Below are 15,589 nucleotides of genomic sequence, written 5' to 3' on the forward strand. Positions count from 1 at the left end.
ACCACAGTGAAAACTGGGGCAGTTAGCTTGCAGTCCTTGATACGGCCACTGGGGGTGCTATTAGAAATTTTTCGTATTCTACATAAAGTAGCTCTAACATTGTTTGGTAATGCTAAATTTGATCAGTTTGTTGTAGTTTTTAAATTATTAAAGTATGGCTAATTATAATACATTACTTTAACAGTTTTATCTTTGAACTCAAATTTACTACCCTTTCAGACCCTTCGGGCTGAAAATGTCCACTTCCAAAAAAATGCTATAAAAACTTTACAGATTTATATTTTTTTCTACTTTTTTCTGCATAAACCTTTTAAACAACTTCTGCCCTGCTCAAAACTACCAAACATTCAAATATTTTGACCCTTTAATGTCAGTTTGATTGCATGATGTCACTGATGTTTTTTCATGGAGAAAAAAAACACAAAATTGTAGTTGTTTTCCACATAATGAATAACTTTTGGCTGGGGCAAGGGTTGTCATCACAGCCTTGAATATGTCTAAGATTAGCGACAAAACTGATTAGGATGCATTTTTAGTTTTTTTGTGCAGTGTCAGATTTAAGATGTAGAAACCCCTTTATGGCCACTTGATGGCAGACATGTCCACTTCTAAATAACGCTATAAAAATATTACTGATATATATATTTTTTCCAATTTTTTTAGGTTAAATCTTTCAACCAACTTCAGTCCTGATTAAAACTATCATATATTCAATTATTTTCAGGATTTTAACCCTTTAAATGCCAGTTTGATTCCATGATGTCACTGTTTTTCAAAGAAAAAACACCCAAATTATGAGTTATTTTCCATACAATAAATACTTTTTGGCTGGGGCATTTATTTTTTTTATCAAAGTCTTGATATGTCAAATATTAGCATCAAAATTGATAGCACAGGCTGTGTGTGTATGGTTCACGTGTGCAGGTTCCAGTTTGTGAAGTATCCGTGTTTTCTGTCTCCATCAGGCTTTTCCCAGTCTGGGATCGGAGGGACCATGGGGTCCAGCCTGCCTCCATTCCAGACCAGTATGGGCTCCTCTCTCGGCCAGTCTGGGATGGGTTCAGCTCTGGACGCCCAGAAGAGCTCGGGCCTGTTCGGTATGGAAAACAAAACGGCCAGTAACACCAGTGGAAGCAGTCCATTTAAAACGGGGGACCAGTTTTCTTCTGGGGGCCTGGGACTCCACTCCATGGACCAGTCTGCAGGTACCACCAAGGGTTGGTTGCATGTGTTCCTGTGTGGCAGTCGGGGCGGGTGGAGTCAGGAGGAGGAGGAGAGAGGAGGAGCTCTTGGTACATGTAGTGTGGTTTATTTGGGGATTCATAAACTTTTCTAGATAAAATTTGAGCTGACACTCACAACTTAATTTGTATGGCAACCTTGATACGTGTTAGTGCTTCTCAAAATGCTTCACAGAAGACTGACAAGCCACAATGAGGCAGAAAAAGCTTAGAAAATAAAAACGATATTTAACATTTAGAGACCAATGAACACAGAGTTTTTATGTTCTATATCTCTACAATAATTTAACAATTATTTCATCATTCAGTATTTCTGGTTTTCCTCAATTAGTTTGTTTTTGATCATCATACATCCTAATTTTATGTTTTCCTTTATTCTTTTTGAATAAAATCCCTTTTTGTGTCACTACTCTTCTAATGCACAACATGGGTCAAAAATGACACATATCCATTTTTTAGCTAAGTAGCTTGCTTAGCTAAATACTTAGCTAACTTATTTTCTAAGTAGTTTGTTAAGCTAACTGCTTAGCTAACTTCTTGGCTAAGTATTTAGCTAAGTAGATTGCTAAGCTAACTACTTAGCTAACTTCTTCTCTCACTACTTTGTTAAGCTAACTGCTTAGCTAACTTCTTGGCTAAGTATTTAGCTAAGTAGCTTGCTAAGCTAACTACTTAGCTAACTTCTTCTCTAAGTAGTTTGTTAAGCTAACTACTTAGCTAACTTCTTGGCTAAGTATTTAGCTAAGTAGCTTGCTAAGCTAACTACTTAGCTAGCTTCTTCTCTAAGTAGTTTGTTGAGCTAACTACTTAGCTAACTTCTTGGCTAAGTATTTAGCTAAGAAGATTGCTAAGATAACTACTTAGCTAACTTCTTGGCTAAGTAGTTAGCTTAGCAAGCTACTTAGCCAAGTATTTAGCTATGTAATAATACAAAAACCTTTTTTCTTCATAAAGTATAAGAGGCAAAATGGAAATAATGATGTGTTGTTATCAAAAACAAGATATTTAAAGAACACTTTGAATACTCAATGATAGAATAAGTTGATATCAAAAGATGGAGCACAGAAACACACAGCAGCATTAAATAACATGAAATGTGACCATGTTGTGCATCAAAGGGTTAAAGAAATAGATAGAAAGAGATAAAACAAGTATCAAAAAGATGACAATCAAATACAATATAAGTCTAGACTAAAAGTAGATAAAACTATGGAAATAAAGACAAATACATTTGATAGAGCGGATAGAAAAGTAAAATGACAGAAAAATAATGGATAAAATCATATAAATAATCTCCCTAAACCATCCTTATTTGAATAACTGGCTGAATTGGAAGGTTTTAAGTTTAAAAACGTCAACACTTCCAGCTGTGGTCGGATCCTTTGAGCATACCAGCTAAAAGGTTTTATCCCGACTCTTTAGAATAACTAAGAGACTGGAGGACCTGAGGGGCCAACTGGTTCAGACACATTAACCATGCAAGACCTTGAAGTGCTTTAAAAACAAGTCAAAGAATTTATAAATCCATACCAAAACTGGCAACCAATGTAAAGACTTTAAAACTCTTCTTCTGGTCACACAGAGCTCTGAATCAATCAATCAAAATTCAAATCAAAATTACTTTATTCATCCCCAAGGGGAAATTCAGTATCAGCTGATTTATCACTTTTTATTGGGGTAGATCACATAGAGGAGCATTACAGTCGTCCAGCCTGCTCTGGTTGGTCAGATCTAACACAGAGTTATGAAACAGGATGGAGACAGAACCCAGAAAATCTAAATACTGGTCCCAAGATAAGATTTTATTTATCCCTCAGTGAGGAAATTTAGTTGTCACAGTAGCTCAAGATATGGATACAGAAGAAAGAATAAGGAATATAGCAAATAAGACATATACATACATTCTATACACATTATATACTTACATTTCCGCCAAAAACTTGCCATGGGTTTCTGTAGCCTGATTACCTCTTTCTTTATCTACTGACAAACTGGATCAACAGACAGACGACCCAAACTGTTCATTAGTGGTCGACTGATGCAGATACCGATTATCAGTCTTTAACCCTGTGGAGTCACCAAAGTCTCCAAATCCAGACTTGTTGCCTCCATCAGAGTATAAAACAAAGCAGCGTGGAGCCCTACTGTACATTTACCTCTAAAGTTCTGGCTGTAAACTCCATGAGGCCAGTTTCAGTTTGATGATGATATACCAAGTAAAACTGGAGACAAGCTCAAATAGATTTAGTATCAAATGATAGAACTGGATGGAACCCTCTTATATGTTAGATTTGACACCTTTGGTCACATTTGACACATTTAAAATTCTTTATTGAGCATGATAGTGTTTTGAAAGTTAAAAAAAAGATTCAAAATCACATTTTATGTTGGACGAAAGGACTAAAAAAAGACACAAAATGACTAAAAATTACTAAAAAAAGACACAAAATAACAAAAAAAAGACACAACAACAGACACAAAATGACCAAAAATGACCAAAAAAGATACAAAATGACTTGCAAAGGCATGAAAAGACATTAAAAAATTGACAAAATAGCCCAAGACTCCATAGTTAAATATCGGCCTGATATATTGGCCGGCTGATCTATCTGTCTACCTCTACATTTCATAATGTCTTCAGTAGTTACTGCAGACTGATAAAGAAAAAAAACAGCCTACAGGCAATTTATGAGATTTCTGATTGCCTTTTAGGTTGAATTATTAATGTTTACATGAATCAATAGCAGCTTAAGTGAATAACCGCTAACTGAATCTGTGGTTGCTCGGCAACAACAACAACACAAACCCACAGGAGGATTTAAAGACAAAGACACAGCAGCACACCATGTCTGTTACTGTCTTCCTGTGTAATTATGCCCAAAAGCAGCGTTTATATTAGATTCTGTGTGAAAACTGCCAAAAGCTATTTCATCACCTGAACTTAATGTTTCACTCAGTCAGTCGTCTCAGGTGAGAGAAATGGAAAAGAAATGAAGATTTGCACAACAGGACCTTGAAGTGAACTTTGAGAATGACTCAGCATCTGAGTTTCACTAGTGCAGAACTTATGAAACATTAAACGAGCTCTTATTTTAACTCTTCTGTGTTGTTGGTGTACTAAAGATAGCCCCGCTAGCTGAAAGCCAGCTAGCTGTACAGACTGCTCGTTATGTAACCGCTACTATCCTGCTTCATTACAGGAAATTTCAGCAGATGTCTCCTAGAAACCAGAGATGAGATTGTGTGTTACCCAATAGCAATTAATGGCTGCTGTAATAGCTCCAACACGGCTCACTCTCACTCTTTACAATCCTCATTTTATTTGTTTGACCATAAAGATAGCTCCTTGCTACCCATTCAGCTTCCAGAGGAGAGAGTGTAGTGATGTAACCACATGCTGCTATTTTAAAATTCTGTGCTTAGCTAACCCCTCCATCACACAAAACACCTGCAGTCATTCTGTAAATGTGCCAGCCCTCTTACATCATTTGGATGAACAACAATGAAGAGTAAATGTAAGCTTTACATAAGCTAACCCAATCTTCAATCTTACTCATGCAGATCTTTGGCTTTTTGTTAAAAGGTTATGTAAAAATATGCAACCTTTAACCTGTGTTTGTGACTAAAAGTAATGAAGGAGAAAAGCTCATTCTGTTGAATGAGAAGCATGAGTTCAGAAAGCAGAATCTGCTTTTAGCTCCAGCTCCAACCATCGAATATCTGTAAGATCTCTACAGTCGTGTTTCCACTAAAAAAATAAATAATTAAATGCCCCAAGAGGGATTTTGAGACTCCGGAGGTGATTAAACACAGGAGACGCAACTGTGGACAACGTCAGCAGCTGATCATAAACAAACCAGCATGGCTAATTATGCACAGCATCTCCGCTGATCATAAACATAGTGATCGTGAATTAACCGGCATCGCTAACTGTACACAGAGTGTCTGGTGCTTGTTGTAAACAGAGATCGCTAAGTGAACACCTCCTGCAGCAGCAGCACATACACACTGTACTGCTACAGAGCTAACTGTTAGCCTAGACTGGACGCTAACATCCCCTCCGGCTCTGTGACTGCAGCTGGGAGAGACTGCTGCAGGAGGACTGTGCCGCTTCAACTCATTCTTACTCTTCTTAACGAGCTTCTGGCCCCCGTGGCTCGTTAAGAACGAGTCTCCAATAGTCTCCAATAACAAAAAGTCTCTGGATTTGTCTCCAGTCTCTTTCTTGAAAAATAGTCACTAAGGGGGTCTGAAAAGTCGCTAAATATAGCAACAAAGTCACTAAGTTGGTAACACTGCTTCGCCGGCTTTTACAAATGTGTTGTTGTGGTGTCCAGTACTACGTCACATCCTGCTTATCGTTCTATCCAATCAGTAGCCAGGCTGTTTTCAGGGGAGAAAAAAGACCTTCAACAGCTCTTCAACAGGAACTAAAAAAGTCCACTTCGGTTGTGCTGATGAAAAAAAGATACCAACATGACGTGGTAAACCTTGTTTTAAGTGTTATATACAGGCAGAATGAAAATGATTCAAAAACGGACAAAATAGCCCCAGACTCCAGAGGGTTAATCCAACTGTACACAGAACAAGACATTTTAGGCAACAAAATGCATACCCAGCTTTATCGTCTATTTTACTCTAAATGGGAGGATCATTTATAAAATGATCCCTGTGCTGTATTGCACAAGACGTAAAAATAGCGATTGAGTCCATAAATTAATTAGGAAAGTGTTTACTAAGATACAAACTTGAATGAGAAATAGGGTATTTTTCTAATGTCTTTCCTAAAAAATGGACTTCTCTTTGCAACCAGTGGAGTCGCCCTCTACTGGCCATTAGAAAGAATGCAGGCTAGATGCATTGACTCCACCTTTCACGTCCAGAAGTTGTCTCTTCTCAGTCGCAACAACTGTGTCTCCTCTTCTTGATATATGCAAGAACACACACCTGCTCCTTTGTCTGTGTTGGTACCAGTTGGATTCAGTGTGATGAAAAACCCATTTGCAGAAAAAAAAATTCAGATTAACTCTCACACATGTCACTTTTGCATAGGCAATGTGTTTGAAGCAGCCAGCACTCCAACATTAATGTTTCTCTGGGCAGTTTGCCAGACTCCAGATTAAGATGTACTCCCATTAAATACCTTATCACATTAAATATAGATGATAATGCCCTTCCTGGTCTTCCTCGAGCTGTTTATAGCCGGCCGAGTGTTGGAGGCCAAAGGGAGAAAATAGCAACTTCAATTAAATCAATCAGTTTAGAAACACTGGGGAATGTGCCAGGTTTAGTAGGGAATGCACCTCTTTATGGATTCATGGTAATATCCAGTGATGTAAGACAGATTGAGTAGATGGGAGGATGAAAACTGAGGCAGAGGAATAATAATGTAGACAGAAAGAGGACACGATGAGGGGGTTGTATAGGTCAGGGAGTTTTACCTATCCCTCTGCCTGTCTGTTTCTATCTGTCTGTTCATCTTTCTCTCTCATTCTCTCTGAGCTGATGAATTTACTTGTCAGAAATAATTGAGAAATATTGCTTCAGAGGAAAAAACAATTCCCAGTTGTGGTGACTTCATCCCCAAACGAGAAGATAGTGGGAACAGACAAATGAAGGGGTCATTTCAGTGCAAGCTGCATTTCTCTCTTTTGTTGTTGTTGTTGTTGTTGTTGCATGTGCACAGCTTGTCATTGTGTTGTGATTCTGTATCACAGTCCATATACTGTATTTAATGGGCCATTTTGGATCATTTTAGTGCTTCTCCATGCGAGAGAATGATCAATTTATTACTGAGTTGCTTCAGACATGCATGCATTTATTTTTTAATAATGCATGCCAGACCCCATTCCAAATGTGCTTGATTCATTTACCTTGTTATGTTTGTTTGTCTTGCTCTGTTTTGTGCCTGCTTCCTACAAAGAGCAGTTCTACCCCCTGGGTCATGGTGATGATAATGATGTTAATGATGATGATAATGATGATGATTATTTTCCCATAAAGAGAGAATCACACAGTCCATTCCAGGCTCCTTTCAGAATTTTCAGAATTGAAAATTTACCAAACATGATACGGCTAGCCGATGGATCTTTTAACTTTAATTTCTTGTCATTTAACTGTTTCATTGGGATGATTGATAGATGATGCCATAATGTCCAGTCACTGTGAGATTTGGTCCTACAAAGTCCTCATACAAAACTCTAAATTGGAATGAAAATCCATTTTGTACAAAATGTAAATGAAATCCAGTGTGACGCTGGCAAAGAAAAGACCAAACCTGGCAGATACATCAAAGCAAATTCTTCTCTGTTAACTCTCAGTGCCCAACCATTGTGTTAATGTCAAACAGCACCTTATAATATCTGTCTTGGTCTTAAGATAATTTGAAAATGCACATTCAATCCGATGTTACTGAAACAGAAAGTCCGTAACAGGTGAGTAAATTACAGGTTGAATGTCTTTATAAAAGCAGGCACCATCACATACAGCATATTTGATGAAAATGTTTAAAAGGTTTTGCCAAAAGGAGCCTTAAAGCAGTCAGACTATGGCTACTATGGCTGGATACACTCAATGAATGAACATTTTACCAGCTAACCAGAGTCAGACAAACTTATAGAAGCCTTTTATGTCTACAAGCTAAAACAAAGTTACCTTGAGTGGGGGTTTAGCCCTCCATTGCTCAGTTAATGGTTTTCTGTTGGACTGAAGTTGCCTCACATTGCAGCTAATTGTCTATCACAGGGGCTGGCAACCTTTATTGACAGAAGAGCCACTGTTGGCCAAAATAGAGAAAAAACGTTGAAATGGAGATGCAAACCTTATTTTAACCCTTACAATGACAATAAAAAAGCCTACTAAGTCTCAATTAGCCTAACAGCATTACTTATAGGTCATACTGAGCATTTATTGATATGATTTTGTCACGAAGCAGCGATTACCCATGTGTAAATTAAAGGCTGGACAGAAAAATTCAAGAAATATCTCACGAAATTTGGAATTGAAAGCTAGACTCGCTAGACTTAAAGTTGGCAAAATGTTGAGGTTAAGAAGCCAGGCCTTAGACTTTTGTTAGCAATGATGCACATATTAGTTGACTAAAAAGTAAAAAATAAATGTTTTAATGTCATAAAAGCTTCACATTTTTCCAATCGAAGAACACAAATTGTTTTGGGTCAACAGGGCCTACACCAATGTTAATAAAAAATAAATAAATAAAGCCAACTCTTCGGTTAGAATAACAACGGCAGCTCCTGAAGAGGTCAGTATAGAAGCTCCAATTGCAGCAGTTATATCAAAACTGGAGAGTATTGAAAGATGAGCAATGAATGCAACTGAAGGCTTTCCCCTGTTGGAAAATATGTTTTCAAAGATGATTTACCAATGGGCGCCACTGGTAGTAAGTAAGTAAGTAAGTAAGTAAGTAAACTTTATTTATATAGCACCTTTCACAGACAGAAGTCACAAAGTGCTTCACATACAAATCATACACATAACATAAAAATGTACATACAAGTTTTAAAAGACCAAAACAACAGCAATTTAAACAACCATAGCAGTCCCGAAACAATTAATCAAAGGCCTGAACAAATAAAAATGTCTTCAGTTGGCTTCTAAAAGTGACAACAGAATCTACTCAGCGCAGTGAGGGAGTAAGACTGTTCCAAAGCTTGGGAGCAACAGCCTGGAAACCTCGATCACCTCTGGTTCGAAAACGGTAGAACATAGTGGTTGTCATACTGTTTGCCCTTTTCTGCCCTTTTCTAAACAGTTACCAATAATGGCTTCTCAGGTGGTTCTGTTTAACAAGAAGGAGCTCCCTTAAAAGTCTCCTCCATACCCAATCACATTCACACACTTAAGCCTCACCGTATGCAGCAGATTTCCTCCTGAAAAAGCTCGTCTAAACGCAGAATAAAAAATGAAGACGAGACGCCACTTTTGCATCTACTGTTCAGACCGTCATTGTGTAAACGGAGCCTCAGTCTCCCAGTAAGCACATCCGGACTCTTTCCAATTACTGATTCATAGAGTAGAAGTGGGCTAGTCCCAAGTGATCCATTCCCTAACAATAGTTCTAACCCTAACCTATTCAACATGCATTCAATTGATGCGTTTGTATGACTCTGTGTAAGATGGAACAGCTAATTCTGTGGTAGCCTTCAATAACCAACAGTCTACCTTTAGTTATTGGTGACTCTACCAGCTCCCGTCCTGTTGTTGAGAACAGTCATGAGACTCATTAACTGCCATGCAACAGCAAACAACTTAGACATGAAGTAGTGAAAACCGCCTGTGGTAACCACAATCTGATGGCTTTTTGGCAGGTGATTCTCTGACACAGTATGTGATTGGTTCCTCCTCTTATAAAACCCTCCCCCACCCCCACCCCCCGGCAGCTCCCGTCCTCTCTCCCAGCGGCTCATTGGACGACAGCAGTCCCACGTCCTCGGCCTCCGAACCCCTCAGCCCCGAGAGGGCGGGGCCGGGGGGCGAGGCCGGCAAGCAGCGGCGACGGAAGAAGAAGAGGAAGGGCCATGACCAGGTCTACGACTTCCTTGACGGCCAGGAAAATAACATCGGCCAATTGGACAAGGACGGGATGCAGGATAAGGGTGGTCTGGAGGCCGAGGAGGACGAGGAGGAGAACTGGGAGTGGGAGATCAGAGAGAGTGGAGGAGGGGGTAGAGTGAAAGGCAAGAAGACCAAGACTCGGGCAAGACTTCCAGAGGAGTGGGGAGTGTCCCAGCAACCCACCTCCCCCACGCCGGCTACAGTCGCTCCTACCTGGGCTACAACCGCCAATTCTGGTCCTTATGACACCAAAGTCCCAGACTCAAACCCCAGCCCCATCTTGTCCTCCGCCCCTACTCAAATCCCCACGAGTTTCGTCAATCGTTCCCATGCTAGCCTCGTCCCAGATTCGTCTCCGCGCTCTTACGAGCCTATGTGCGTAGATGACTTCCCGTTGTCCGCTAAAGATGCTCAAAAAGGAGACGAAGAGAAGGAGAAAGTTTCCAACAGCAAGCCTGAGGCTAACATTAGCACAGCGGCTAACAAGAGTAGCATAGCTGGAGATGTTAGTGGTAGTCTAGCATTGATGACAGGGGACAATCTGAGCCCAGTCTCCCAGACCTTCTCTTTCCTGGATTCAGTCCTCCAGACCCCTCCAGGCTCCACCCCCAACTCACAGACCACCACCCCCATCACCAACACCCCGTCCCTGGCTACAGCCCCCCTGGCGAGGTCCACCCCTGCAGAAAAGTCCACCCCTGCTTCTGTTTTCAGCACTCCAGACCCTCCTCCTACCTCCGTTTTCTCACCCTTAGCTGCTGCAGACACTCGCCCTCTTCTAACGAGTGCACTCGCATCGACCCTCAATGTCGACGCCAAGCCCTTCATCCCCTCTGCAGCACTCTTATCCACCACTGCAGCCGCTCCTCTTCTCAGTACACCACCCACCTCCACGGGCACAGCCTCCATCGCCACCCCCACCACCTCAGCCACGCCCCTTAGCTCCTCGGCCACGCCCCTTAGCTCCTCAGCCTGTCCCTTTAAGACCGAAGCCACTCCCACAACATCATCATCAGACACGCCCCCTCCCTTTAGCTCAGCCACTCCCCCTCCATCCACCACCACCTCCACCCCCGCCGCCCCTCCTTCTCTCCCTGCACACTCAGAGCACCAGGAGTCCTCGTCGCCACAGCTCCCCCCACTGGAAGGTTGGTGAACTACAGGGAAGATTATCAATAACATAGGGGGCAAATAAAATGATTCTATAGGCTAGGATAGCAGGAAGTAGTAGCTACTATTTGTCTTCCTGTGTGCATGGCTCTGTGTCTGTGGATCGACCACCAGGTCTGCTTGGTGCTCGATCCATTTCTTTATGTTTTTGTAATAACCAGGGCCCGACACATCATTTTTTCATCAAGATATTCACAACTACACACTAATCTAGGGCTGTGCGATGAATTTTATTTTATTTTCAATTCCAATTTTGGTTAGATAATGAAGAAAATGATTATTGTGATTATTTCATTTCACAATAATGAACCAGATGTTAAATATTATAATATTGATAATGTAGTTTGACGAAACAAAATGTTCATTTGGTTTTTTTTTAGTAGGTTGTGGCAGTGCACTACTTCATCTAATTTATTTTGGTTTATTTGTTTGATTTACTGTTTGATAATTTTGAAAAATATATATTATCTTAACCCTCTGGAGTCCATGAAACTGCTTCACCATCTCCTGACATAAAAACCCTTCAAAGTATCGCTCTGACACTCTCTGTATTTGAAAAAAAAAAAAAAAAAAAAAAAAAAAAAAAAAAAAAAATATATATATATATATATATATATATATATATATATATATGGATCGGGTGGAGGGGGGAAATATTTCGAGAAAAAAATTGAGATTAAAGTGGCAAATCTACAAGAAAAAAGTCACAGATTTATGAGAGTTAAAGTGGCAAATCTGCAGGAAATAAGTCGCAAATTAACGAGATTAAAAGCGGCAAATCTATGAGAAAAAACTAGCAAATTTACAAGATTAAAGTGGCAAATCTACAGGAAAAAAGTTGCAGATTTACGAGATTAAAAGCGGTCACAGATTCATGCGGAAAAAAATTCAGATTTTAGTTTTTTTTTGTTTCCTTTTGGTTCAAAATGTTAGTCAAGTGAAAAAAAAAATCAGGTCTTTTGGGTGCTGAAAAACTAATACCAACATGATGAACATTTTTTAAGTGGAAGAATGAGACTCCAAAGGGTTAATATATTATTTTATTATTTCATTTGTTTTTTGTTGGGTTTTTTACATTTATTTGTTTGCTTCTTTTTAAGTTGAGTTCATTTTTAAAGTTCAATAAATGACAATAAAACATGCACCAAAATATATAACATCTGGCATAATCGAGCAGCCCTACACAAATCTGGTTTTATCACCATTTAAATTCCCTAAAAAAAATAAAATAATTAAGCATCAGAGAGACACTCGGGTCCCGATAAATGATCCCATGAGACAGGGACACAATGCACTGTGCTGGTCGGGCCCTATATTAACAAACCTGCAACGGTAAACTGATAAGTTGTCTGATTTATTTCCCTCTGCCTGCCTCTATGTATCTGTTACCATGATCATAACAATTTTATCACTTGACCTGCTTTCTTCTGGTAGCTCTTCTTCTTCTCTCTGCTTGCTCCACTGTCTTACTGTTTCATCTGCCTGTGTGACCTCCCACTATCTCCTCTCTGTCTTTAGAAACACACACATGCATGGCAAAGCTAGTTTGCTCGTGCATTTTATAGCTTTTATAAGGTTGATAAGGGTTTATAGTTGTTTATCTATGCTGCAGTTAGCAACATTAGTGCAGTACACTGCAAAAAAGCCAACTTGTATTTTTTGGCCTAAAACAGTGATTTAAGTTGGTAAAACTTGGAAATATAAATGATTGACATTTAGGGCAATAATGTAAGTTAGCACAACAAAGGAAGCCAGTTGTCTGCTCAAAAACAAGTTGGTGAGTTGTTGTTACTTATATCTTTAAGTTGGGGTTCACAACAAGGGACAATAGTTCTGCTAACTCTTATTTCTTTGTTGTGAAAGGCGGGAAAGCGGTGAAATTCGGTCATTAGCGAAAGCTAGCGGCTAACAGATGCTAGCGGCTAACTGATGCTAGCGGCGCTGCTTGTTACAGCTACATAAGTAGCCATTAGCGTATCAATGCTAAGTCAAAATTGTGGTCGCAACATTAGCTGACATCTCATAGCGGCGTTACAATCGTGCCAATTCAGCACATTGCAGAAGTTAGCAGAAGTAAGGATTAAAAGTTATTACAATGTAAAATTATAAGTTAGTACAACTTACAGTTGAGTTGACAAAAATCTGAATTCAGAGGCTTCATGATGTGAAGACATAAAAATGAAGCAACATTGAGTCTTTCCATCAGCTTCCCTCTAAAGTTCTGGCTTAAAACTCCATGCCAGATTTATTTTTGATGATATTCAGCCAAGTAAAACAGACATAATGTCAAATATATTAAGTATAAAAATACAGAACTAGATATTATCCTCATTGCAACTGTTATACACTGTAAAAATGTCACTGTAAAAAAAATTTTATTGTGAAAAACTGCTAAAACATGACCGTAAAAGACATAAAATGATAAATGAGTTAATTCAGTTTCAGTAACAAAGAAACACTGAAAATGCATATATCAGCCAAAACAGTGTTTTTTTACATTTAATTTTTTTTTAAAAATACATTACTCCACTATAAAAATATCTGATAAGAGTTTAATCTAAGAGCTGATATCTAGACATTTAACATGATTTTATTGATAATAACCAAAATCATTATCATAAAAATCCCCTTCAGAATAATAATAATAATAATAATAATAATAATAATAATCCAATTCGTTCTTTCCATTTTCAATTGGCAATAAAAATCAAATAATGAAAAATTGACTGGTTATTTTGTTATTTGTTTTTTATTATAACACAAAAAACGAAAAAAAAAAAGTCAATTTTTCATTATTTGATTTTTTAATGCCAATTGAAAATGGAAAGAATGAATGATACACAGATTTATTTAGAATAAAATTAACTGATTTTACCCACTATAATAATTTTGTGTTTCTTGTTTAGTCGAGGTTAAAACTGCTAGTTCTTTCACTGTAAAAAGGTGTGTATAAAAACAAGATAAAAACACAACATTTCTTATTTTAAGTTTTCAACATGCTTTTTTCTAGATTTAATAATCTTAATTAAAAAATCTTGTCAAGGTAAATTATCTGTCCATGTAGCAAGATCATTTCCCTCAGATTTACTGTTTGATCTGGTTTTTTGACACTTTTTGCAGTGTGCATATTAAAATATAGAATCCCCTTCAGATATCAGGGTTTCCCCCAGTGGTTATTACAACACACAGAACTCCTGACAAGTCTAAAAAAAGAAAGTTGTGTAAGACATGACTTTGACAGATGTAGCTGAGCGCCCCATCAGCTGACCTGTCTGTCAGAGGTTACCGCGGTAACTGAGGCGGTAACCTCTGACCCCTGGTACCCGGGGGGTTAACCCCAACATGACCTCAGTCTGGTGCTTCTTCCTCCTGATGATGATGATGATGCTGGTTTCAGTCTGCTGAGTGAAGCTTTATGTTCCAGTGTGATTCTCTCTACTAAACTCTGACAAAATACTCAAAACTGTTATAACGTGTGTAACCTGATTAATAGAATCAACTTTAAAGTTTTAAAATTCTCACACCGTACGCCTTTATTGTGGCATCCTGTAGTCTCTGATACAGTTTGTCCTGTAACTGTAGTTTTAGTAACATTTTATATTAGGGAACACATATTCAACATGAATTAGCTGCTTATTAGCATGCAAATAAGTAACATATTGGCTCTTTATGAGTCATTATTCAGTAGTTATTAATGCCTTATTCTGCATGGCCTTATTATACAACCAGTAAGACATTAACTAAGAGTTTTCCCTCAATAACCTCAGAATTATTGATTATTAGTAGTAAGTAAGGAAGTTGTTGTATATGAGTTATGATCTTAATATGCTTTACTTTGTATGAACCATGGTTATAATCGTTCCGTTAACTGAAATAAAAATAAAAATAAAAACGAGAGTTTTAAAAAAAAGAAAACAATAACTAACTGAAACTGTATTTTGTGGTTACAAAACGAACTAAAAGTACAGTGACAATGTCCTTCGTTTTCGTCTTTGTCGCAACAAAGTGCTGTCCATAAACAAGCAAACAAGAACAATAAAATAAATAAAACAGGAATAAACACTAACATAAATAGTTTCATTGCTTTTTAAGAAACAATTCAAAAACAATAAATAAAAACAAACCATAAAACACTAAAACAAGAGCAGAGTCTCGTAAAAATAGGTTTTAAGACGAGTTTTAGCAACTAATTAATGTTGAATATGTGTTCCCTAATCTAAAGTCTTACTGTAGTTTTTACATTTCTTCATTATTTACATTGCATATTAGACGTTCCACAGCTGAGACGTTGTTTAAGTTGATGTTGGAGAAATGTGATTCTGAACTGACTCAACAATATCTTTTTATTTCTCTCCCCTTCCTTTTCTCTGTTTCATCATGCTACCAACCATGTCACCTTCTACAACAGGTAAGACCACAACAGTTACAGACTTTATTCTCATGTTTAATGTTGTTCTAGACTCACAGTGGCGTTACTGTGAGTGTGTGGTGAATAAGGAGGAGTTTCCATATGAAGAATCTGACTAAAATCAGGCCTTTGTTTGAAAAGAACAAGTTGGAGTTCTGGACAAAACTGTTGAGATTCTCCAAGAAAACAACCATTA

At 38.3% G+C, this 15,589-nt stretch overlaps 1 protein-coding gene across 1 annotated transcript in view; it reads left to right on the forward strand.

Moving 5' to 3' along the window:
- map4l (microtubule associated protein 4 like) overlaps positions 1-15,589 on the forward strand; it is a 153,890-nt gene that overhangs the window by 56,788 nt on the left and 81,513 nt on the right. Inside the window, exon 5 of the mRNA XM_059344977.1 lies at positions 966-1,205. Coding sequence (XP_059200960.1) covers positions 966-1,205 — 240 coding nt within the window. The remainder of the gene's footprint in view (positions 1-965; positions 1,206-15,589) is intronic.

Source organism: Centropristis striata, chromosome 11 (assembly GCF_030273125.1).
Source record: "Centropristis striata isolate RG_2023a ecotype Rhode Island chromosome 11, C.striata_1.0, whole genome shotgun sequence".
Lineage (NCBI taxonomy): Eukaryota > Metazoa > Chordata > Actinopteri > Perciformes > Serranidae > Centropristis > Centropristis striata.